General features: G+C 31.7%; 3 protein-coding genes across 4 annotated transcripts; 1 reads left to right on the forward strand and 2 right to left on the reverse strand.

Annotated features, from left to right (window-relative positions):
• Nucleotides 1–1,363: 1,363 nt before the first annotated feature.
• On the reverse strand, nt 1,364–2,800 carry LOC107433524 (inactive protein RESTRICTED TEV MOVEMENT 2). Its single transcript, XM_016044810.4, has 2 exons — nt 2,191–2,800; nt 1,364–2,022 (listed from the first exon to the last, which is right to left on the reverse strand). Exons 1-2 carry the CDS (start codon nt 2,297–2,299, stop codon nt 1,595–1,597), a joined length of 537 nt encoding a protein of 178 aa, XP_015900296.3. The 5' UTR covers nt 2,300–2,800; the 3' UTR covers nt 1,364–1,594.
• A 132-nt stretch (nt 2,801–2,932) lies between these two features.
• Nucleotides 2,933–4,683, reverse strand: LOC107433522 (uncharacterized). Its single transcript, XM_016044808.4, has 4 exons — nt 4,131–4,683; nt 3,758–3,976; nt 3,539–3,628; nt 2,933–3,277 (listed from the first exon to the last, which is right to left on the reverse strand). Exons 1-4 carry the CDS (start codon nt 4,596–4,598, stop codon nt 3,074–3,076), a joined length of 981 nt encoding a protein of 326 aa, XP_015900294.3. The 5' UTR covers nt 4,599–4,683; the 3' UTR covers nt 2,933–3,073.
• A 13,003-nt stretch (nt 4,684–17,686) lies between these two features.
• Nucleotides 17,687–21,770, forward strand: LOC107433520 (binding partner of ACD11 1). Of its 2 annotated transcripts, XM_060816014.1 has the most exons (9): nt 17,687–17,880; nt 18,021–18,130; nt 18,486–18,519; nt 18,675–18,750; nt 19,897–19,968; nt 20,049–20,111; nt 20,570–20,910; nt 21,012–21,135; nt 21,340–21,770. In XM_060816014.1, exons 2-9 carry the CDS (start codon nt 18,082–18,084, stop codon nt 21,358–21,360), a joined length of 780 nt encoding a protein of 259 aa, XP_060671997.1. In that variant the 5' UTR covers nt 17,687–17,880; nt 18,021–18,081; the 3' UTR covers nt 21,361–21,770. The 2 variants fall into 2 exon arrangements, with proteins under 2 accessions (XP_060671997.1, XP_015900292.1); XM_016044806.4 differs by lacking the exon at nt 18,486–18,519 and having other exon boundaries at nt 17,688–17,880.
• Nucleotides 21,771–26,830: the final 5,060 nt, after the last annotated feature.

Below are 26,830 nucleotides of genomic sequence, written 5' to 3' on the forward strand. Positions count from 1 at the left end.
GATGTCTGTCGATGGAACCCAAAAAAAAACATTTTTTTATAAAAATTTAAAAAACGACGTGTCGTCTGGGTGTCGTTCATCCCAGACGACATGTTGTTCAATCCATCTTCAACCCTTGTCCGGGTCGACCCGAACCCGCCTAAACCAGTCCCGACCCGATTTTTGACCCGGTTATTTCTTCCACCTCCGACCACCGTTCAAGGCCAAACCGGTCCCATTTTTTTCCTCTCTTCATTTCCTACTAATGCCCAATATCAATCTATCCTAAAATCTAGGTTATAATCACTTCCATACGAAAACCTAAATCTTCAAAAATTTCACATTTTAAACCGGTTCTCAAACACTAAACAGAAACCACAAGTTTCAATGTCTCATTGTACTAAATTTGTAAGTGTTTAACGGTAAGGTAAGGCAACAAATAAACACAAAAAATATAAATAAAAACCCACACTCCACGGCAACGAAAGAAATAAACACAAAGCCAAATCCACACAAAGCAACCCACATCGGTCCCACGGCAACAAATAAACAAAAAGATTCAACCAATTACCTCGGACAGTGCTGAGATGAGATCCTAATGTTTGGCTAAACCACGACAGCTTTGGTTTGGTTTTTTGTATTTGTGTGTTCGTGTAAAGCCGTTTGGTTTTTTGTATTTTTGTATTTGTATGAAAGTGTAAAGACGTTTAGAAAGGAAAAGTTGATTTTTGTTTGGTTTCAAAAATAAGAGGATATATAAGTAATTGTTTTTTGTTTGAAGGTTATAAGGGATATTGAGGGGTAGAACAAAAAAGATATGAAGTGAGGGGGCAAAATTCATTAACCTCGGTCCTATGAGGGTATTGGGCCAAATTCCCCCTTAATTTTTCTTTAGGCCCAAGGGAAATAAACTTGGGCCCCTGATTGTTCCTTTGTACTTATTACTTTAATGTTACACTTTAATAGGATCTCATCTTCGCCATGGTTTGGCTAATTGATTTTAATCTGCAGTCAATAATCAATGTTTTACACCATGGCCCTCGTACTTTAAATGGGCTTCTCACATTCACATGCTTTAATCTTTTCAAATGTTGTATTATAGGAAAGACTTGACAGTATTATTATTATTTTTTTTTTTTTTTTGGTGTTTTGGGGGGGTTTTCAGTAAATAGTTTGACCATTATTAGTATATAGTTATGTATATTATTTTGCAAGTCAAGTAAAGATATATAAGAAGGATGAGAATGAATTCCGATTTCCAAAAGCATCTTAATTGATTAAGAGAAAGCATATCCATTTCAAGAATAAGAACCAATGGTGACTGTTGACTCGTCGCCGGCCATGAGGATGGTAGAGTGGTGGAAAAGGTTTTAGCTCTTTGCTTGTTAAGCGTGTGGCTCTGATACCGTTTAAGAAAATGTGGTGCAAACTTAGACAATTCTCATAAATGTTGTAATTAACATTTATACAGATAAAATCTGTCCTGTAATTAATTAATAGCTACTTAAATAAGAAATTACAGTATATTAATATGTACGAATTTACATATTGACAGATTCATTCCTAATAGTAACATTAAATCAAGGAACAGAAATGACTTTCATGTTTTCATTAGTCATGTTTCATCAGTAGGAGCAGGTTTTAGACATTTCCATGATACATAACTTCCAACACCAATTATAGCAAATGTTGCGGCCACCACCAAAACATTCAAAGCCATTTTTCTGCTCAACTTTAGACTCGAGATTGCATTTCTCAAGCCAGAAGATAAAGCATTTTCTTTGGCTTGAATATTCTCCTCAGTGGCTGCAGATGCAGGATCAACAGCAGCTTGTTTTGAGGACATTGAAGTTATTTTAGGTATAGTTATCAGAAGAACACCGCGGGACAACTTGGCACGAATTTTATTAGAATCACTGTCTTTAGCGATATTAATCTCTTTTTTGAATCTGCTGCATTTAGTTTCATCAATAGGTTTTTCTCCAGTAATTGTCAGGATGCCACTGTTGTTGAATTGAACCCTCAGTTGTTCTTTTTTGAATCCTTTACCACAACATATATATATATATATATATATATATAAATAAATGAATTAGTCTTCGAATATTATTTGCAAAAGAAGATAATATTGAACCCAGAAAGAGAATAACTATATGAGGAAGCAAAATGGTTAACTAGATTAAATAAATTCATAAAAACAGGACTATTTACCTTCAAGATGAACCTCAAGAATGTCACGTTCGTTGTCTCTTTTCCACTGGCAAAATGGCTCAAAATCTTCATAAGAGCGCTTGAGATCAGGTTGAATCTTGTTTGCCATTGGAGAGGCTTTTTGTTAATTTTTCTTCTTGTAGGTTTTGAAACAGGTGTGAAGTTTTTGTTGACTGGAATAAAAGCTTCTCCTTTCTCTCTTATATATTACACATATATGTATCTATATATACATATATATGTATATATATATATGCATCCAAAAGAGAAATCAATGGACTGAAAGTTGGCCTTAAGGGTTTCTTCTAGGTTTCCTCCTTAAGGAGGAATCTTTCTTTTTATTATTTGGTTCATATGCTAAAGTTTCCTTTCTTTGTGTATTCAGGTAACATTTCTTTATGCTCAAGAAAACTACTTTTAGCATATTAACCAAGTAAATTAAAGAATGATTTTTGTTTTCTTTCAAGGCCATTAGGATATTTTTTTTTTTTGGTATTTAAGCAGACCATTAAGAATTAATGAGAGTTTTCCTCTTTTATACTCTGACTTCAATGCAGTAACTTACAGAGACAGAAAAAAAAAAAAAAAAAAAAAAAAAACTTAATGGACTGTAAAAGTTCTTTGAACACAGTTGGTAATGATCAAGTCACATATTTCTTCATACTTGAGACGAAACTCTTTTATATGTACATACATATATATATATATATATATATGTATATTAAATAAAAGAGAGATATGGTTTTAGTATTTCAGTAGCTGCTATATATTGTATTATACTTTCTTATGCTGATTAAAAACGGAAATTTACATTAAATAAACAATTCAAAAGTTGAGTTGAACTTGGCTTTGGTAGTATATAAATTAACTACATAGACATAGTTCATTTTGTGGCCAATGCAACAAGAAAGTCTCTGTAATCCCCAGAAGGAATGCTCTCACATATTGCATCCCTAAGTTCAATCCCATACTTGTTCTTGTATATCGTTCGAATTTCGTCCATTTCTACCTCTGCCCGGCTAACCAATAAACGTGCTAAGCCACCCTTATCTTCTGTCCTTCCCTTAATGCTTTCATACAATGTCTGCTAAATGATATTGCCAAAATGTCAGCCTTCAATTTGCCACATTTTTCCCAATGTACTTGCGAGAATTAAGAAAATGGATTATAATGTTAATTAACCTACTTTTCTGTTTGTGCAAAAAAAAAAAAAAAAATCATGAATGTTAATTGCTCCTCTTTGTACTCCTAAATTTATAAATGGGTTTCTACTGATACTTTCTTGAACCACAGCAGCTAAAAAGGCAGCCTAAAAAATATATAATTGAAAAAAGAAAAGTATGATCACCTTTGCATGATAGTAAGGTGGGTTGTGGATGCATTTTACCACCATTTTCAAAGCATTTTCGAATTCACCGGAGTGTTCCCTTTTGAGTGACTGCAAAATGAAGAACAAACCAGTAAGCTAGATATGCTTCAAAGTTTATCTATACATCTACTAGTAGAGATCTAGGAAGTTATATATATGAGAATGCATGACTATTTTAGAAGAATGATACATAGCTACCTTTATATAATCATGCCCATAGATGTGCTTATAGCTAGAAAATGTGAGCTTCATCTGTTGAATGCTTCTCTTACTCAAAATTTCTAATACCACAGCTTCTTCGATGGCCCCTGGACTTCCTTCCCCTGTTTCGAAAAGCCTTTTAGCATCACAATTTGCTATATGCTGGCTGACATCCGCATGATGCGCCTTGTGCGATGTAACCAATGCTATAAGAATCTGTTCAATACCCAAATTCACAACTTCAGGTCATGATGACATTTATAAGATCAGTGAACTAGCTACATGAAGTTCTAAGTTTTTTTTTTTTTTTTTTTTTTTTTGTTTGAGCAAATTCTTCTGAATTTGTTGTCACCCTTCAACAAGTTTATACCTTTTGGTATGAATTCGGAGGCTCAATATTGGCAATATCTTGGTCCAACTGCCTTCTATATCGTGTATGATATGCTTGTTTTGTAAGGAAGATTTGGCTCGATTTTCGCCCCACGAAAATCTCTACAAGAGCCTTACAATAGTTGGTATGATGACTTTGTTCAAGTGCCTCCCTAGCCACAACTGCATCGCGCTCATGTGGTTCAAGCATGAATAAGGACAAGGCTGCACATAGTTTTGGAGAAATCCCAGCAGCTGCAGTATCATTTGTGTTGTTACTCATCATTTCAGCCTCTTGAAACCTGTTCACCAAGTCCTCCCCATAAATTGCCTTGTAAGTCTCTCTAATCTGCTGCCTTTCTAGCTGGGTTCTGCTAGCCAAAGATTGAATCAGCTGGTTTATCCTTCCCCAAGAATCATGAATCTCCTTGCACTCATTCTCAAATCCATAACTTGCCATGGTTAGCATTTTGATTTCCAAAAGAGGAGCATAGTAAGCTACATTCGCATGTATGTATATGTATCTATTTATATATAGCAGCAGCCATGGCCCATGAGTAGGAAGCTTGGAAAGTAAGGAAGGGATTTTGCCTTTTAAAAAGGAGGTTTAAATATGTAAGCCTCAAAGTGTAAAGGAGAAGCTTCTGTGCATTTTGAGGAGATAGTGATGTGGAACAGGTAGGAGTCCCATACAAAATGCATGTGAGTTTTGTTTTGTAGTGAAAAGTTGATGGATTTCCTAGTAGACTATGACCATGAACTAAGATCTCTTTGTAGCAACTATTAGGGCACCCCATTTGGCCAAAACCCCATCCTACTTTTTTTTTTTTGCTCATTATACATCTTCTTTTCAAGTTGTTCTTTTCCCATTTGTGGTTATGAATTAACTTCAGCAATACCATTCATATTACGGAAGAGAAAAGTTAGTACTAGTTAGTATTGGATGAACCTTCCTAGCTAGTACATAATTGAATTTTGGGGACTTCAAGCATAATGTATTTAAAGGTATATTAAAGTCTTCTATCCAATTCTGGATAACGAATTCTGTCTAGTTGCTGAATTCAATGCCCATATACGTCCACAATTTTCTTCTATTAGTTTGGTCCTGACATGGTACATAACTAATACATATATATACGGTAAACTATATAGTAATGCTAGCTGGGGCCATTGTGGACCAAACAAAAAAGCTAACCAGTTTGAGTGGTAAACTGATTTCTCTTGGGGGGAAAAAATAAAAAAATAAAAAAAGTGAGTGGTTGATTGCAGATTGCCAGCCAAGTTTGCTTTTGTTCTTTTTTCATTAATATTGAAATAATCAACCTCAGCAAATAACAATGCTGCCAATTACTGATCACCTAAACTAATGAGTCTTTCTTTTACCCAAAAAGAAACTAATTAGTCTTTCAGATGTTAACATAAAATTATTATTGTTCATTGAAATACTGTCAGAGAAAGGTAGACTCAGTATATAATAAATTATCGCAACAAAATTACACTTATGTTATACATTAATATAACATGTTAATAATGAATGACTAATTATATAAAAAAATTTCTAATATTAATACGAAAAGTCATTTTTCTTGCTACTCTTTCTAACGTTAATACCAAGTCCCAACGCGCCTTTGAGAAAGCTTTAATTGGAAGCCCACACAAACAAAGTCTTATCTCCCAAACTACTGTGTCAATCATATATATAATTATTTTTATTTTGGTAATCCATGTATATACTTATTAGGTTGATGATGAACTTACTACTACAATGGAGATAATAATTATAATTATCTTTGTATATATAATTCGGATTTATTTCACTATGATCTTTGCTTAATTCTTTTTCCTTTATTTCGGGGAAAAAAAATTCACTCAATTAATTATAATATCTTCTGCCTTTTTTTTTTTTTTTTTTTTTTTGGTTGATTTCCGGGCACGGTAGGGTAAGCACAATTATCGGTAGGACTCCAAAAAACAAAATTTTCTTATACAAAGTAATTCAATTTTTTTATTTGCATATTCCATAAATACTTATCCAAACTAAATTAAATTATGACCAAAATGTCTTCTATTTTTATAAAAATTCATTTAAGTGGTTGTAAAAAAACTTTTAACACTTTGATATCCTTTATTATCAAATCTATTAAATGTCAACAGGATCTATTAAATGTTAACCGTTAAAAATACGTCACGTGCTACTCATGTGATTAATAAATTGGTTTTTTCTATTTTTTCCTTATTTTTTGAATTATTTAAAAACAAATATAATATGTCCACACTTTTAATCCAAGCGGCACCGTTTGATAGCCCTTTTACCTTCTTCTTCTTCTTTCTTCATCTGCTCACTTCCTCATACCCTCTCTTCTCCGATTACATCAAACCAAACTTGAATGTTCCATTTCGTCGACCATAATGGTGTTTTCTTACACTCCCATTAAAAACTTGAATGGCACACAACTAATTCACCAATACTTGCTTTACATTGCATCATAAGGTCATCTGAGTTTTATGACATCTCAAATTTACAGAAAACTCAAACCACAAAAGCCCACAAAAATTTTCAAACAACAATTACAACCCTATTAAAAAAAAAAAAAAAAATTTGAAGAACACACTTGGCAAATAAAAAAACCAAAGCGTACGATTTAGAGTGAACCCTTCAATGGTGGCCTTGTACTCGAAGTCGAACCTACAAAAGTAATCAGCTCCCATACTCAAGTTTGGTTAGTTCTTAAATGAATGCACCGTACACTTCCCTTCTATTATGTGCGCCCTCTGCACATTATAGTGGTCCTCTAAAAACAGGTTTTGGTCCCCATGGAATTGTCTCCTACCTCCTATCGACTCTTCCAACCGATAAATACCACCGCTGTACCTTCCTATTGTTGCGGTGATCAACTTTGATCTTCTCAATACACGACACATACAAAGGCTTGTCGGAGTTCATGGTCGTATCCACACACAGTCACCAGCTGCGTCAACCACTAATTAAGAACCCAACTCAATGACACCCAAAAAAATAAATAAATAAATAATGTTAACTTACATTATTAATATATGCTAAATGAAATTAACTTAATTTGGTAAATTATTTACATCTATAAGTTTATAATTGAAATGAAAAATCATGAATTCTAGTTATAAAATAATGTTACCGTAAATGATAAAATTTATATATACATATACACATAATAATTTAAAATTAGTATTGATATACATATAAAATTTTGATTTATCAGAAATCTAGTGATATGGCAAGCTGATATGATATATGTTGTATCCAATCATGATTTACTGTGCTCTACTTACTGTAATAAAAAAATATTAGAATATGCATAATATATATGAATATATGTGTGGAATAAAACACAAATAAAGTATGAAACATAACAAAATAAATACAAATACAACCTGAAAATCCTTTAGCTTTGATCTGTGTATGAAGAATAAATTGATCCGAAACCTGTGTGGTACCACAGTGTTCTTAAGACAATTTCCGTCCCACTGGTACAGATGTTTTCCCGACTGTTGTATCCCAGGATACAACGGAATCGAAAAACTCTCGGATTTAGCATCTCCGAAGTTTTCTCTTCGAACATTTTAGTGTACTAGATCTTTTCCACTCTTCCTATGTAAAAAATGCCAGGAAAAAACAATATGCAAGAAAAACACCTTTTTCTTTTTTTTTCCCAAAAAACATGAGGGAGAGTGAGAGGTTTTTCAAAAATTAATTAAAATATGAAAACCCTTTGTTTTCTTTTTTCTTTTTCACTTTTTCCAAAACGTAAAAACCACTTAAAGCCCATTAACTCCCCACTAACCCCACTAACCCAAATCATTCAATAAAGAAAACGTTTAAAAACGTTACAATCCTCCACATGAATGATTTGACTTCTAAGGACTATACAAGACTCTGGTGGTGAAGCTCTGCAGTTGGAACCTGCATAGGATAGGTAGATGTTACTCTTTGAATCTTCCCTTGTGAAACTATATCTTCTTTACTGACCAATGATAGATGCGATATCTTTGAACCATTTTGTTGTTTGTGTAAATGATAACATAGTTCACACAGATTCCTCCCTGATACACTTTAGTTCTCACTGTTGTGTTCATTTTGGCCTTGAACACCTGCCTGGTTCTGCGAGAGTTTCTAAAGAATTGTGCCCTTAACAATTCTCCTTTGAAGCGGCCACTCTTCTCTCTCACATAGGTGATTCCTATTTCTAATGTAATCAGCATAACTATGCATAGATTACTAAACACACACTTTTAGGAATCATTAAAAGCGTACTTCATGCATAACCTTTATCTATCACTGTTTCATCATATGAATGGGTAGAGGATTAACCCCCACAGTGATTCATACCAGTCTTTACAATTGCATTGTCCCATTGAACCTAGATCTTGGGATCTCCAATCAACTAGGTTGGGTTTCCATCGTATCGACTTTATTCATGGGCTTCAATCTCATTCCCCTCGATGACTTCTCAACTAGTTCTCTATTTAACCCTTTGGTTAGTGGATCCGCAACGTTATCCTTCGACTTTACATAGTCTATTGAGCTAACCCCAGTTGAGATTAGTTGCCTAATGGAATTATATCTACGACGAATATGTCTAGACTTTCCATTATATATCACATTTTGTGCCCTGCCAATTGTAGATTGACTATCACAATGTATACTTATTGCTGGCACAGGTTTCGGTCACCTTGGAATGTCCTCCAAAAATTGGCGTAGCCATTCTGCCTCCTCACCACATTTATCTAATGCGATGAACTCAGATTCCATCGTGGATCTAGCTATTACTGTTTGTTTTGAGGATTTCCAAGTCACGGCTGCACCTGCTAATATAAATACATAGCCACTAATGGATTTAGAATCCTTGACATCTGATATCCAGTTAGCATCACTGTATCCTTCTAATACAGCTGGATATCTTGTGTAGTGCAATCCGTAATCACGAGTATATCGTAAGTATCTTAATACTCTAACGATTCCTTTCCAATGATCATTATTTGGATTACTCGTGTATCTACTTAGTCTACTTATAGCGTAGGCTAAGTCTGGTCTTGTACAATTCATTAAGTATATTAGACTTCCAATCACCCTTGCATATTCTACTTGAGATACACTCTCTCCTTTATTCTTAGATAAGTGTAAACTCACATCTATGGGTGCTCTGGCTATATTAGTATCATCTTTACTAAAATTAGCCAGTATTCTATCTACATAATGCATTTGACTAAGAATGATTCCATGCAAAGCCCTAGTGATTTTTATTCCTAAAATCACATCAGCAAGCCTCATATATTTCATATCAAATTTGGATTTCAACATCGCTTTTGTAGTTCTGACCATATTGTCATCACTACCTACTATGAGTATGTCATCTACATACAAACAAAGAATGACATATCCATTCTCTGTATTTTTAACATAAATACACTTGTCACACTCATTTATTTTAAATCCATCACTAAGCATGGCACAATCAAATTTTTGATGCCATTACTTCGAAGCTTGTTTAAGCCCGTATAAGAACGTTACTAATCTACAGACTTTCTTTTCCTGTCCTGTAGCAGAAAAACCCTCGGGTTGCTCCATATAGATCTCTTCATCTAGGTCTCCATTAAGAAAAGTTGTTTTTACATCCATTTGATGTACTTCTAGATCCCGTAGTGCAGCGATCGCTAGTACCATCCTTATGGAATTTATTCTCGTAACTGGAGAATAAGTATCAAAATAATCAAGGCCTTCCTTTTGCTTGTATCCTTTAATTACAAGCCTTGCTTTGTACTTATCTATTGTTCCATCTGCTTTCATCTTCCTTTTAAATATCCATTTGTAACCTAACGGTTTACAACTTGGAAGAAGATCTACTAGTTCCCAGGTATGATTTTGCAAGATGGAATCAATTTCACTTTTTATGGCTTCTTTCCATAAATTTCCTTCAGGAGAACTAACAGCTTCTTGAAAGCTATGAGGTTCACTTTCTAGCATATAAGTAAGAAAATTCGGACCGTAGGATTTTTCGGTTCTTACTCTTTTGCTTCGTCTTAATTCAACTTCAGTCTCAACTTCGGTCTCGTGATCTTGATCACTATCATGATCATCATCACTGATAGCATCATAAGTTCGTTTAGACGTACTCGGTCCTGCTTCAATTTTATACAGAAAAATATGTTCGAAAAATTATGCATTTCTCGATTCCATTATTGTATTCTTGTGTATATCAGGAATCTCTGACTTATACACGAGAAACCGATATGCACTACTATTTTGTGCATATCCTATGAAGATACAATCTACTGTCTTAGGACCTATCTTTACCTTTTTAGGAGTAGGTACCACAACTTTGGCAAGACACCCCCACACTCGTAAATATTTATAGGTAGGTTGTCTTCCTTTCCTAAGTTCATACGGTGTTTTCACCTGATCTTTACGGGGCACCTTTTTTAAAAGGTCGTTTGCCGACAAAATGGCTTCCCCTACAAGTTCTGAGGTACTCCAGAACTTAACAGCATTGCATTCGTCATTTCTTTCAAAGTTCTATTTTTCCATTCAACCACACCATTCGATTGCGGCAAATATGGTGGAGTAACTTCATGTATTATGCCATGTTGAGCACAATACTCTCCAAATGGAGTTACATACTCTCCACCACGATCATTTCTGATCACTTTAATTTTGCTGGTGAGTTGATTCTCAACTTCCGTTTTATAGAGAATAAATTTCTCTATAGTCTCATCCTTACTTTTAAACAAGTACACATAGCAATATTTCATGCTATCATCAATAAAGGTGATAAAATATTTATTACCACCTCTAGTCGGTGCAACCTTTAAATCACATACATCACTATGTATTAAATCCAAAGGTTCATTATTTCTTTCAATTGTTTGATATGATAATCTCATTAATTTTGCTTCTACACAAGTTTCACACTTACGTTTGTTATCGATATCAAAAGTGGGAATATGATTCAAGTTAATTAATCTTCGCAGAGAATTAAAATTAACATAACCTAGTCTACCATGCCATAAAATGGAAGACTTAAGTAAGTAAACAGAAGAAGTACTAGCTTTATTATTCATGTTCTTTGGATTTACAGTCATTACATTTAATTTGAACATTTCATTGACTACATAGCCCTTTCCCACAAACATTCCACATTTGGACAAGATTACTTTGTCTGACTCAAACACTAAGCGAAAACCATGTTTGCTTAGCAATGATCCAAATACCAAATTCTTGGTAATATCTGGAATATACAATACATTATTTAGAGTCAGATCCTTCCCAAAGGTCATCTTCAGGACAATCTTGCCCTCTCCTTGGATTTCCGATGTGGCAGAGTTACCCATGAACAACTTCTCCCCATTTGCCTTTGGTTCGAAGGAGGTGAACATGTTCCTATCTGCACACACGTAGCTGGTTGCACCTGTATCTATCCACCACTCTCTTGGGTTAGAACCCACTAAGTTCACCTCAGAGACAACAGCGCTTAGGTCAATATTATCAACCTCTCTTGTGATGTGCTCCATCATCTGTGCCTTCATGTTCCTCTTTTTCTTCGGCAGTCTACAATCCGCCGCTCTGTGACCCATCTTGTCACAATTGAAACATTTCCCTTGGAACTTAGCCTTCTTAGAGATGCCTCCTTTAGGGCCCACCTTGGATTTTTTCCATGTTTCTTCTTGTTCTTAGAGCTACTTCCATGCTCCATGATATTAGCCTTCATCCCGGCCTTCATGGCTCTTCTGTCAGACCTCCTATTGTCATCTTCAATTCGAAGCTTTCCGATAAGAGCATCCATATTCATTTCCTTTCTCTTGTGCTTGAGATAGTTCCTGAAATCTCCCCAACTAGGAGGTAACTTCTCAATCATTGCAGCAACTTGAAAGGCTTCATTAATGAACATCCCTTCTGCAAGAAGTTCTTGGATGAGCACTTATGTACTTGACTCATCAGTGGCTTGGTATCCACCATTATGTAGTCCAAAAATCGGCCTACCACAAACTTTCCGGACCCTACATTCTCAGCCTTGTACTTTCGGTCCAAAGTTTCCCACAGCTCTTTTGCTGAATTCGTGCCGCAGTACACTCTGTACAACGCATCGGATAAGCCATTCAGGACATAATTCTGACATAAATAATCGGAATTCTTCCATGCATCCATCACCATTAGAGTCTCTTTATTACTCTTGTCATTGCTTGGTGGTGCATCCTCAGTCAGGAACCTCGCAAGGCCCAGCGTAGTCAAGTATAACAGCATTTTCTGCTGCTACCTCTTAAAGTTTACTCCATCAAACTTCTCTGGTCTCTCTGCATGACCTATCGGAGGAGGCACCTGAAAAACAAGAGTCTGTGAAGGCACTTGTGCAACAGGCACATCTCCACTAGCCATTTTTGAATCTGAAAGTAACCCAGAAACAAAAAAAAAATACACAAAAAATGTGATTTCTGTATACACCATAAATGTACTGTTCATGATTACTATTCATTCATACATTTACTGTTCATCCGTACATTTTCGTACAGTATTGTTCGCTGCCACGTGTCGTTATATCTGTTTGCCACGTTTCACCTGTAACAGGTTAACACGTGGCTCTTTCTTTTTATGACACACGGCGGCATCTGAGTCTGACACATGTCACCTGAATCAGATAGACATGTGGCCTCACTTGCCTGCGACACGTGGCTGTCTCTGGATGAGACACGTGGCGAGCAAAACGGGCTAAATTCTCTTGGGCCTTGTTTTGTTTGGGCTTGGGCCTTGGCTGAACAGTAATCTGTTCTTACCGCGGGCTGGGCTGTGTAGCTGGGCCAGATCCATCAGGATTTAAAATTCAGGTCCACTGACCCAGAAACCTATCCAAACCCGTTTTTCCGACCCAGTAGCCGTTTTCTGACCCGTCTTCAACGTCCAACCGGGTTTTTTCAACCCGTTTCACTGGTAAACGGATTTTTTTGACCCAGTTCACCATTTTTCTTACTTCCTGCATTTTTCTTACTTCCTGCACTGTTTCAGTACCCAAAAAATACCAGAAAAATATCAAAAAATTTAGAAATTCGTGGGTAATTCGATTTTAGAAAAAAAAAAAGTTTAAACAATAATAAAGAATTACCCAAGAATTCTCAAACCCATGGGACCAAACAAATATATATATATATATATATATATCTATATACATTATATACATATATATCTAGATATATATTTTTAAACATAGAACTAAATACAAAATAATTATAAATTAAAAATAAAAACCCCTCAACAAAAAGTATACGGGTTTGAACGCAAAAAGAATAAAAACATGTATATATATATATATATATATATTTTTCCATCAACAAGCATAATCAAAACAAAACTATTCAATTATTCACAATTCCACATATATAAACATATATATTAAACGGGAAAATTGTCTTAAGAATGTAATACAAAAATATTAGAATATGCATAATATATATGAATATATGTGTGGAATAAAACACAAATAAAGTATGAAACATAACAAAATAAATACAAATACAACCTGAAAGTCCTTTAGCTTTGATCTATGTATGAAGAATAAATTGATCCGAGGCCTGTGTGGTACCACAGTGTCCTTAAGACAATTTCCGTCCCACCGGTGCATATGTTTTCCCGACGATTGTCTCCAAGGATACAACGAAATCGAAAAACTCTCGGATTTAGCACCTCCGAAGCTTTCTCTTTGAATATTTTAGTGTACTAGATCTTTTCCACTCTTCCTATGTAAAAAATACCAGAAAAAAACAATATGCAAGAAAAACACCTTTTTCTTATTTTTTCCCAAAACACATGAGGGAGAGTGAGAGGTTTTTCAAAAATGAATTAAAATATGAAAACCCTTTGTTTTCTTTTTTCTTTTTCACTTTTTCCAAATCGTAAAAACCACTTAAAGCCCATTAACTCCCCACTAACCCCACTAACCCAAATCATTCAATAAAGAAAACATTTAAAAACGTTACACTTACTTGATCAGTGTTAAGTAGTTCTTTCTAGTAAATGTATGCACTTCGTAGTTTATATATTACAATTAATAAACCAATGAAGGTGGAATATATATATATATATATATAGTTATATTATATGGTTAAACTTTTTTATAATAATATTTTATATTGAAATAACTTTCATTTAGTTATAAAAAATTTCAATCCTTATTTAAATTAGTTATAAATAAAAATAAATTTTATGTTGTAATAAATTATAATCTTATTTTAAAGAATTTTGCCTCCATATACTAATAATTATTTATATATTACAAAATAATATATGTTTATAAATTTAGTATAATATAAAATATTTATATCAAATTGTCACAATAATTTACTTTTTAGAATTATTATAAATTTGCAGATATACAATAATTTGATATTGATACATTTTTGTTGGAGTCAAAATATTTTCAATAATTCAAACATGTTTAGAGTTTATGACATGAATTTTTTTGTATTTTCTTTTCAATAATTCAAACATGTTTAGAGTTTATGACATGAATTTTTTTGTATTTTCTTACTGTCATTTTCAAAATTTATATTTAAATATCAAATTAAATTACTTACCGATTCTTTTTTAATAAAGAAAATATATACTTTTGATTAATTGAGGACAATATAAAAGATATATTAAATTATAAAATTTATAACTGTATCTTTTTTAAATTATAATCTTCTCATAATTATAAAATGTATATTATCCCAACAATATGATCATTAAAGACAAGTTTTTTTTGTATATATTATATATCTATATTCAGTTATTATAAATATATATATATATATATATATATATTCGTTGATATGAGGTGAGTGAAATTACTGTATCAATTTGTTATTATTATTTTTGTATATTCTCTCTACAAATGCTTTTATTTTATTATTATTATCTTGTTTATATTGAGTGCTCTCTATATACATAATCGTTTTGTAAAGATATGAGATTGAACTCATTCGAATACATACACATGCATATCAATATAATATATATTTATATTAAATTTCTTAAAATAATATATAATCGCATGAGTGTTCATAAAGTGAATAATTAAGCGGCCAAACTTTTGTTCGCATATATAGACATCATAATCAATTGACAAAGTTACTGTCAATAATAATAGATTAGAGTAAGATTAAAATATTATCAAATTTCGACACTTTGTCCCAAATTTTGAGCTTATTATAATCTTATGGCTCAGCCTTACTTTATTAATGTGGCATGAGCACTCTTCCCAATTACTAACAAAAATAAGTATAATTTTTAACCCACAAATAAATGAAAAGTAATAATTAAAATAGAGTAAAGAAACCAAAAAAAGGTCACCAGTCCGACTAGACTCTAAATCGGCGCTCAAAGTCCCATATCACACACATATTGACCAAGAAAAGAATCAATTTACTTTTCGGCTTTAGCTCTTTAAATTATCAAAGCCCCTATTTTGTTGTATTTTATTTATTTTTCACTTTATTACCTTTTCATATTTTTACTCTTTTGCCCTCCATTTTTCTTGGATATTTTTGGTGAAATTGTTAAATAATAATAATATTATAATAGCAACAACATTTTGGAAATTAAAAAAAAATGAAAAAACAAATTAATGACAAGAAAGATGTTTTGGAAGAAAATAGTGGATTATAATATATTTATATATATATATATATATTATATTTGTTTTTGAGGAGATGCAAAATAATTGTTTGTTGAAATTAACATATATCATTTGGCTATTTGTTAATATGTTTTTTGAAACAATTGAAAGGGGAAAAAGGAAATTCTCTCCATGCCCTTGACAAATAAAAATAAATGAAATCTTTTTTATTTTTTATTTTTTTTGGCTGGTTGAGCAACAAAGAAGGAACAAACAACTAGAACACAGGAACAAACAACTAGAACACACCCTAAAAAAAATCTCATCCAAAAATGATTAGCCTCTCTGTTCACCCAATACACCAAACAAGCCTCTTCAGTGTGGTCCAAACTGTCCGACAGCCAACATACTCTCCATTAAAATAAATGAAATCTTTTGATCTTTTGTTGGTTTGATAAATAATTTGAAAGATCCATGACATGTTCTTGTTGGATTTACATGATATATTCTTGGCAATTTTCTCCTTCATCTAAATTAAGGATATTGTTTATATTATATATATATTATATACGAGCTATATATAATTTGCTTGGCCACTAGATCTAAACTAAGGGCTTTATCATATTCATGGACTGAAGTTGTAACAAGATAGATTTACAATTTTTTTTTTTTCTTTTTGGGCTAAGTAATTGTAAATATATAATTTGAATTTAAATTAATTTTTTTTGTTTAATAAATATTGATTCAATTAAAACTTTATTCAAACATATCATTTGGGAAATTATAGTAAGCCAACCCGTTAATGACCTACCATTAATTCCGACTAGACACAGACCCACTTACTATCACTCTTTCTTAAAAGTTTGAAATTTAACTGAGATTGATTGGACATTTATTTGACAATTAATTATGTCTTTTTATATTGTTTGTGAATTAGAATAATACCAAATAACTCACTCATTTTAAATTGATATAATAATTAAAGCCCTCAAACTATTTTTCTCACCCATCAAAAATTTAAAGTTTTATATAATTTAACAAATATGTGATAGGAAAAAGTCTTGTTGTCTAGTCAAATTAAACAGTTTGCAAGGAAATTTGCAATCAAATTAAAAAATCTTATCGTACAGAATTTATTTTTATTTAATCTGAATTGAAAAATTAAAAAAACTGAATATAATCCTTAAGTAGGATAATCTTCAATTTATCATTTGATAAATTGATGGAAACTCCTTTAATACCAGGTCTAATTTTCACAACTAATTGTTTAGTACAGAAAAAATTAATTAGTTCATTATTTTGTAAAATAATTTTAAAAAAAAATAACAGAGTTATAATTTAGAATCAAATAAAATATATATTCTACTAATATCTACAATATTTTTAAAAATATTAACGTATAATTTTATATGGTTTGTTAATGAAAAAATTCCTAGTTCCTAAGAATACAAAGTCAAAATTTGTGAACAATGATATATATATATATATATATATATTCTCTATCTTCTAGTAGATAAGAGCCCACAAATCTATTAGTGTTTATTTTCTAAAGGGTTGGGTAGCCTGAGGAGTTATCAAATTCTATTATGAAGTTTATGCGTTTCCCATATTTTACATGTGATGTAAATATTTCTCTTCAATTGTTTGAAAATCAGTATAAATTTATAAATTTATTAGGAAAAAATAATTTTCATTCGTTAGTAATTTAACCAACGAAACATGTAAAAGCGATTAAAATCAAAGTGATATGTATATATATATATATATATATATGGAACTTTATTGTGCTTTTTTCCAAAATAAAATCCCCCAAATAAAATTAAAAAAAATAAAAACATGTGGAAGTAATTGGTGATATTGTAAGGGCAAAATGGGAAGATTGTAGGAAATTATGTGGAAGCAAAGAAACATTAAATAAAATATTAAAATAATATTACATCCTCCCTCTTCCTACTCAAATACTCACATTCTCTCTCTTGTTTGTCTTCTCTCTCTCTTCTGTCAAAATTTGTCTGGTGGCTGCCACTCTTTGAATTCATTCCAAGCTGTCTCTTCTAACAAGACTTTTTACAAACACATTCCCTTCATTCACATTGAAAGCAACTACAAACGCCAGAGCTCCTGCCCACAATGCAGGTCGGTTTCCCATTCCCCACCCATCAAAATTTAGTAGATAAAAGTTAATGATAATCCTTCTACGTTCTTCAAAATTTGATTTCTTTTTTTTTTTTTTTTTGTTTTGCAATTTTTCTATTCTTTTTGGGAAATAATAATAGATTCAGACGAGAACAGTCCAAGTAAAGCAGGTTTCAGATCTAGCTAGTGAGAGAGAGATTCATGAATTCTTCTCATTCTCCGGAGAAATCGAACAGATTGAGATCCGACGGTATGCGTTGTTTTTTTTTTTTTTTATTTGTGCAGTATGCGTGCACTGAGGTCTAGTTTCTGCTTTTGGATCTTGGGTTTCTTTGTGTTTCGTTTGCCCTCTGTTTGGTTTCTAAGAAAACGCCAGAAAAAGTAAACAAAAGAAACAAAACAATTTCTGGGTTGCTTTTTCTTTTTCCTTTTTTTAAGTCTAGACTTGTAATTTCCCCCCCCCCCCCCCCCCCCCCCCCAAAAAAAAAAAAAAAAAAGGTTAAAAAAGTCGAACGGCAGGATAAACTCAGCCACATGTGTAGATATATGTTTAGATATGCATACGTCCGCCAATTATATGACTTTAACCCATTGGTTGGTTGCAGAGAAAATCAAGAAATTCAAACAAAAAGGGCAAAAGTAATATTGGGTTTTGTACTGTAGAAGTAAAAAAGCTTAGCTTGTGGTCTTCGTCTCCCTTCCTCTTATATTTGGTGCATTCAAAAGCAATCCTTGGAAGGATAGGGTAAACTGGTGTCGTAATGTTGTTTGCGTATTTGTGTTTTTGGTTGCAGTGAACCTGGGCAGTCAAAGACGGCATTTGTTACGTTCAAGGATCCAAAAGCGCTTGAAATTGCATTATTGTTATCGGTAATTCCTCAAACTTGCTTCACTTTCTTGTTCGTGTATAAAATGCCTGATTATTCAATCGACCTTGGAAACAATGATCATGCTTTATTCTTTTTATGGTTTTCACGTGTTTCGCACTTGGAAGTGATTGTAATTGATGACTCCCCAAGTATAAACCATCTCTTCTCTAGTGGTGTAATTGAAAGAAACTTCATGCAAGCATGACACTGTTTAGAACTTGTAATTGTGTTATACTTCGAGACAAATTTGGTTAGTTTAATTTACAGTACATAAGCTGAGTAAAATAATAGAATTGTGAAATAAAGATATTGGTTTTATCAGTAAATGCAAACAAAGTTAATCTTCATACGGTGGTAGTGTTCATTTACTGTCATCGGAGCCTGTAAAACTCTCCAAATTGCATAATTTGTACATGATGTGTACAACTTCTATGGAGACTACACTGATGTAGAGTGACTAGATATATGTTTTCTTATACATATTGTTTAACACTGTATTCTTATAATCATATCAATGTTCAAAAAAAGTGATAAAAGATCAATATGGCCTTATATTTTCTTTCAGTTAATAAGAAGCTTGCTGGTGTTCTGGCCCCTGTGACCAGCATTTAGCACACTTGGCCAATGTATATGTTAATCTTCTCCCTCTTTTCAATTAGAATAAGGATTTTTGGACATTACGTTTGTTTAAGTCAGGTGGTTTCTCTTTTTTATGCCTATATCTTAATTTTTTCTATTACCATCATCTAGGATGTATTTTTAGATCTAAGTCTACTAACATTAGTCTTTGATCCAAGGATTTTCTCCAAAGAAATTGCTTTTTCTCTGATCAGTGTCTATGTTGGCTTCATATTGACACTAGATGTAAGATTAATTTGATCAGTGTGTCTTATATCTGTAGTATTATTTTTCTCTTTAGATATGAGTTTTGATAAATTGGTTAATAAATTGAATATGTGAAACCAAAATTTCTCCATTTTCTTGCTAGCTTTGTTTGGCGGCTTTCTTTTATCATTGTATATCACATTAATTGTCCATGGTTTGCATTTCACATCCAAATGGATTTTAATATCTCTTACAAAAATACTTTTTTTTTTCTTTTTTTTTTTTTTTTTTTTTTTGGTGTGTGTGTGTGTGTGTGTCACAGGGAGCAACGATAGTAGATCAGATTGTGAGTATAACTCCTGTTGAGAATTATGTACCAAGACGTGAGACCCATGTAAGTCCATCAACTAGTTTTTTCAATCCTTTTTCACTTTTGCGGTCAGAAGTTTGAACTCAGTAGTGTGATTCTTGCAGGAAGTAAGGATGGTGGAAAATGCTGTGTGTGTTGCTCCTGAAAATGTCTTATCAAATGCTGAGGTAGCTGACATATATCACATATTGATGAAAATATATTCGTTATCTATAGTTCAATTATTCTTGTTTCATCAGTAATGGAGGGTGCATGGATGTGGAACCCTTAAATTCATACGCTGGGTGTTGTGATTTATTGGATGCCTTTAGGAAGTCAGGGACCAAGGGTGCCTTATTACCTCTGCCAGTGCCAAGTAATTGATCTCAATGCCCTCCTGTCTTTGTATCGCTCCTCAAACGAAAATTGTCCTGAGGAAAGTTTGATGAGTTTTAGTCAATTTTGGCTGCCATTTTTGTAGTTGTCATGTGATTGTCTATGCTTATCATGATATGCCAACAATTGCCGATACATTTAATGATTTTCTATGGCACCTTTATTTTCTTGAAAGCCTTCAATATCTCTGGTTATTTGCAGCTTCTGAATTTTTCTGAGTTCTGGGCTCAAGATAATCTTCTGTTAGCAGGAAAAAAGTAGCTTGCCCAACAATGGAAAAATATATGTTAGCAGAGCTCAAGATGTAGTTGCAAATATGCTTGCAAAAGGTTCAGCTATCAGACAAGATGCAGTGAACAAAGCCAAAGCATTTGATGAGAAGCATCAATTGACAGCAAATGCATCTGCAAAGGTCATTTCCTTTGACAGGAGAGTAGGGCTTTCGGAGAAATTTACAGTTGGGATTTCAGTGGTTAATGAGAAAGTGAAGTCTGTTGATCAGAGGCTTCATGTTTCAGATAAAACGATGGCTGCGATATTTGCTGCAGAAAGAAAAATTAATGATACAGGATCGGCTGTTAAAACTAGCAGGTATGAGATGTTGTTCTTGAAAAATTAATTATTAGCCTTAGGAGTGCTTGCATCTTGGAAGAAAGCAATCTGAATGATGAACTAATTTTGGTTTTGATCAGGTACGTAACTGCAGGAGCAGCCTGGCTAAATGGTGCATTTACTAAGGTTGCTAAGGCTGGACAAGTTGCAGGTTCGAAAACCAGAGAAAAATTCCATATGGCCGTGTCAAACTTGACTGCGAAGGTGGGTATTTTAAACTCAGTCTTATTATCATCATGCTGTTACAAGTGCCATGTGCGTATTGACTCCTTTATCTTGATATCATGATTGTTTGGTTGTTGAAAACCTATACTATATCAGTTTTTATTGTATCTGCTAATGTCCATAAAGCTGTATTTATAATCATTCGAATCCTGTGTAACAACGCTATTTTGACCTTATTTGCAGGAACCCCCAATCGCTGCATAAACCATAGAGTGTGGTGGTAACAGAAAAAGTAGGCCTCAATGAATCGCTTGCCTCAATGAATCACTTCTCATGAATACATTCAACAACCTTGTTGCTTTGGTCATCAATTTATGGGTCTCCGAAAGTATTTGGTGCAGCTTCAAAGTGGGAAGAATTTGATCAGTCTCCCTGTGTGCTATGTCCTCCATGGTTTGATGTGTGCTCTGCTCTATTCCCGTAATTCAAAATTTTCTCTAAAATTTTTTATTTGTTATTTTTCCTGGGTTTATTGTGCCTGAGGGTTCTTGTAATTTTGCAGCTGTAATATTGATTTTGTGGAGAGACATATTTGAAAAAACAGAAGAAAAATCATTTGATTGAATCATAAAGAAATTCAAAATGTCAGAAAGAATCTTTTTTTCTTTTGTGCCCTTTGAAGGATTCTATCTATTTTTCGTTTTGCACTTTGTAATTATATTAATAAAAGGACTAAAACTTGTTCTATATATGATAGGGATTTTAAAACCACTTGGTTTTAGAAGCGTAGCGAGGTTGAAATTGCCTTTAAGATGATCACCGAAAAATAGAAAGACAGAGAAAAAGATGTGTGACCTTGAAATGATAATATGTTCTTTTAATATAAAGCAAATAGATGTGCTAATCTATTTTATTGCACATTAATAAAATCAAATAAGAAAACAGAAAGACATTGGGTTAGGAAGAAGATGATGAATTCCTTGCTCATTTGATTATCGTGTATCAGTATGGCTATCCATTAATTTCACCAAAATGAGATTATCAAGTTAGAAATGCTTTTCCATTTTGTGGAAAATTAAGATCAAATTCGAGAACAAGGGAAAGTAAGGCAGGGGACCAGGTGAATAATTCACACTTCTCTTTTTTTATTTATTTATGTATTTTTATTTGGCTTCAAAATTTTAGACTTTGTTCTTCTTGTTGTGGAGGAGGAAATGGGTGAATATTTCCATGTGTTTCGTTTCTTGTTTATGCGACCGATGCCAGACAAGCCCTAACCTGTTCTTTGTTTACAATCCATTTGCACACATCCCTATGTTAATCCTTTTAAAAGGGTATTGGCTCTTGAAGATGCCATAAATTAATAACAAGTTAGGGAATTTTGATAATTTATTTTTTTGGAATTCAAAGGAATCATTGCCAAGGTTATCGTGTCCTTGGGCTTTTGAGTTTTGAAGTCAACAATCTGAAAATTTTGAATTTTTTCAAAAAAGTATCAAAATATTTGAGGATGCTATAGATTTACACTTCCTCTCTGATATTATATTCAAGTACATAATAGCTGTAATTGTATTGTATTTTACTTTATGTTATCTTATTTTATTTATTCTTTTTTCTTTTTTCTATAGATAATCTCCACATGGTTCGGTATTTAACAAATAGAAGTACTTTGGAAGCTATTGGTTTTTTCATTTTTTTTTTCTTTTCCTTCTTATAAAACTTGTTTGACCTTAACAGGTTAACACAAGTACTCAGAAGATTCAACTACCTGTTTCTTAAGTTTCAAATTTCTTAGTTGAAAGAATTAATTAGATGAAGGTTGAAATGTGTGTTTGGTCTGAATGCCCCTTCTAGCCATAATCCTTAATTTCTAATAAACAGGAGGAAATTATTTTTCATAATTTTATTCTTAATATTTATATAACTTGGAAAATAAAACGAATTTTTAGTATGATGATAAGAATTTAATAAAATAAAGTCAGATTATTTGTTATAAATAATTTCATGCCAAGGCAGTAGAGCTGTGCAGCAACCATTAAGTAACAGGAAGAGAAAAGGCACCAAGAACCAATAATGCCTATAACATAAAGAAGCCAAGTGAGTTGAATCAGCATAAGGAAGGAAATGCAGTATATATGTATATATATACATATAGGTTAAAATAAAATCTTTAATATAAATACTAATATAAAATTTTTCTTTTTCAACTTTTGAATTGAATCATATGATTAAGATTTAAAACTATATTTATTATTCACTGAATCTTGATAGGATTCGGTTTATTTTTTCTAAATAGGATTTTAATCTCTAAATTTATATCTAATAATTTTTTAAAATTTTAAATTTTAATTTTTGATATGATCTAATAAGGTAGGTCTTGTTTAAAATTTATTATATATATATATATACACGATTTTATAATAAAAAACACTAAATTTATTTTGTAAGAAGAGAATTTAATGTCAAATTTTATTTTGATCAATTTTGCGCTAGAATATATATGATTTTGCAATAAAAATGATCAAATTTTTCCTATAAGATGAAAATCTAACATCAAAATTCATTTTGAAAAGGTTAATTTTGCACCGAAGTTGATAAATCCACTGTAAAGGCTTTTTTTGTGAAGGAATATTTGCTCTGTAGCAAAATTGACTCTTTCAAAACGATGCTCAGCTTTAATTTCTTCTCTTTACCAAGTGAACCTAATACTCTATACTGTAGAAATATATATATATATATATAATATACTATACAATATATTCCCAACCGGATCACAAATTCCAATCGAAAGAAGAATTTGAATTTCCCAACAAGGGTATACAAGTTAATACACCCAAAAATAAGTCTAATATATGAGAATCTGTTAAAAGTTCAATAAGAAAGATAACAAACAGAAATTTTGTTAACATTTTAGAATCATCATATTCTTTACTGAACTATTCTAAACTGCTCAACCTGTTAGACTTCTTAGAGCGGCTCTTTAAATTTTTATTTTTATTTTTTATTTTAAAGAGTCAAATCTATTTTTCATAATTCCAATCTATTTTTTTAATTGAAAAATTAAAATAAATAATAAGGCTTAACTCTTTAAATATAAAGAGCCAAGTTCAGTTTTTTATAAAGTTTTTAATGTATTAATTTGTTACACCAATATTTTTCTATACACAATTAATATAATTTATTATTAAAAAACGATTAATATAAATTATTTGACTTTATATATATATATATATATATATAAAAAGAGAAGTCACTGATTAAAAAAAATATTAGTTATTTATTAAAAAATAAAAAAATTAAAAAGGATGATAAAGAGCACTAATCAAGTCAAATAAAAAATCAAAATTTTTATTTTATAAAATTTTTAATGTATTCTTTGTTCTAAAAATTATGCTATTTAAAATAAAGAATTTCATAGATGCTCTTTTACAAAGTAAGCAACCTCGCAAGCCAACTTACTAATGCATGAAACTGTAACAGTAAAAAGCCAGCTTTGAGCTTTCCCTTTTCCATCTTGCCAAGTAACCTCTTTTAAATGCTTTTGTAATAAGATTAACCATAACTTCAATAAATTACACATCAATCAACCCCTGGTCCACATTGAACAATATTCAATAATTAACTGTGGTTGTTTTTCGAAAGGAAAGCCATAAAATCACAGCAAGAAACAGGATAGTAGACATTGAAAAAACTTTAAAAGGACAAAAAAAAAAAAAAAAAAAAAAAAAAAAAACATGGTTTTGATTTGGAAAAGCAAAAGGGAAATACATGGATTTAGAAATTAGCAGTCCTTTAGTAGAAAGGAAATAAAGAGGCATCCCCATAAGGAGAAGCATTCTGGCTTTTTCCCATTAATGCTCCAAACACCTCCCCAAATAACAATTACAAGCTAGCAAGCAGGACAATTTCCTTTTTTTGCTTTTCCTTTTGGACGTAGTGGGGTTTTAAACGCACCGTTTGGCTATCTTTTTCACTTTTTTAATGCCTTACGTGTCATAAAAGTCCTCTAGGCAATGATGTGGCAGTGATGCGTCAAAATCTGTCTTAAACAATACAGGGGTGATAATTGCTTCTTCTTTTTTTTTTTTTGTTGTGTGTGTGTGTGTGTGTGTTTTGCAATTTGTAGTTATATTTACACGGGGATTAAAACTAAAACTTGTTCTAAATGTCTTAAATTATTCCTGTCAAATAATCAATATTAAATTTGTATAATAGGGACTTTTTAAACTTTATAACTTTGAAATCGTAAAATTCACATAAAGATGCTTTGGATTTATTTAGGAGTGTAGGTGAAACACAAAAGGTAAAAATTTTAAATTGTATTCTTTTAAAACTTTTAATCAGAAAAGCAGCATTTGGAAGTTAGTTGGTTGAGTAGTACATGAATATGACATTTATCTTTGGCATTAATTATTAATAATGAAATGTTTCTTTTTAATAAAAATAAATACTTATATGATTCTATTTATTGCTTGTAATAAAATTCAAAAGATAGAAACAAATTAAATGGTATTATCATATTATTTTTGTTAGGAAAAGCTTTTCCATTTTGTGGAAAATTAAGAGCAAATGGATAACAAGGGCAGGTAAGGTTGGGGACCAAGTAAACATTTTAGAGTTTGTTTTTTTTTTTTTTTTTGTGGCTTCCAAATTTTAGACTTTCTTGTTCTTGTTTGTGAAAGAAGAAATGGGTGAATATTTCCTTGTGTTTCTTTTCTTGTTTCAATGACTGATGCCAGACAGGCCCCAACCTATTTTGTTTTCAACGAATTTGCACACACATCCATGTGTTTACCCTTTAAACTTTATTGGCTATTGCAGATATCGTAAAATAATAATTAAGAAATTTATTAATTTCTTGTTTAGACTTTGAAGGAGCAATTCCAAGGCTATATCCTTGGCTTTTCAAGTCAACAACCACAAATTTTTATTTTTTATTTTTTTTAAATACCAAAATATTTAAGAAAGTTATAAATTTACACTTCTTTTATTTTGTTATTTTCAATTCAAATAATAGTTGTAATTGTATTCAAGGTTCAAAAAATCGATATCGATGAAAAGATCAAAAGTTTAAAATACAAAAATTTCCATGAAAATATCAGATAATATTGAATATCAAAAAAAAAATTATAAGAAATTATGGAAATTTGTTTTAAAAAATGAAATTTTTTATTGAAAATTTAGAATTAGCTTATTTAATCCATCATTTGTCAAATTGATTATGAAACTTGCTAAAATATTAAATGGATATTATATTCTTCTTAATGAAATAATTTATAATAAGCATTAATTACCATAGATGAATTATTATTAATAGAAATATATCAAAAAATACATATATGATAAAATTATTTATTAACTAAAATATATAAAATAATTATTACAATTACGTTGTAGTTCATAAATATCATCTTAATATAATATAAAACTTCTGAGTGGTTGAAAATCATCGGTTTCCTTCTCATTTTGATTTTAAAATGTGAATGTGAGAAGTAGTTATGAAAAAATGTATTTCCTTGATAATTTTGCATATAATTATTAATATGCCAACCATATGCATCTTGCATTATTGGTTGATTATGTGTATAATTACTATTCTCTGATGATTGAGTTTGAGATGATACACATAAGTTGCTACTTGATGACTTCCATAAATATCCATTGAATAAGGGTTATGAAAATAACTTTCAACCCTTATAGATCCTAAATTCATAGAAAACGAATCTTCTTCTTG

The sequence above is a fragment of the Ziziphus jujuba genome, chromosome 3 (genome assembly GCF_031755915.1).
Source record: "Ziziphus jujuba cultivar Dongzao chromosome 3, ASM3175591v1".
Taxonomy (NCBI): Eukaryota; Viridiplantae; Streptophyta; class Magnoliopsida; order Rosales; family Rhamnaceae; genus Ziziphus; species Ziziphus jujuba.

Bases quoted from the DNA above. Each gene is read 5' to 3' on its own strand.
- LOC107433524 (XM_016044810.4), bottom strand. From the start codon at position 2,299: ATGGCAAACAAGATTCAACCTGATCTCAAGCGCTCTTATGAAGATTTT. The intron at 2,023-2,190 runs GTAAATAGTCCT...GTTGTGGTAAAG, and splicing joins TCTTGAGGTTCATCTTGAAG to GATTCAAAAAAGAACAACTG.
- LOC107433520 (XM_016044806.4), top strand. The intron at 18,131-18,674 runs GTATGCGTTGTT...TTTTGGTTGCAG, and splicing joins GAACAGATTGAGATCCGACG to TGAACCTGGGCAGTCAAAGA. The intron at 20,112-20,569 runs GTAGCTGACATA...TTCTGTTAGCAG, and splicing joins ATGTCTTATCAAATGCTGAG to GAAAAAAGTAGCTTGCCCAA.
- LOC107433522 (XM_016044808.4), bottom strand. From the start codon at position 4,598: ATGCTAACCATGGCAAGTTATGGATTTGAGAATGAGTGCAAGGAGATT. The intron at 3,977-4,130 runs GTATAAACTTGT...GGTATTGAACAG, and splicing joins CTCCGAATTCATACCAAAAG to ATTCTTATAGCATTGGTTAC. The intron at 3,629-3,757 runs GTAGCTATGTAT...TTCATTTTGCAG, and splicing joins ATGGGCATGATTATATAAAG to TCACTCAAAAGGGAACACTC.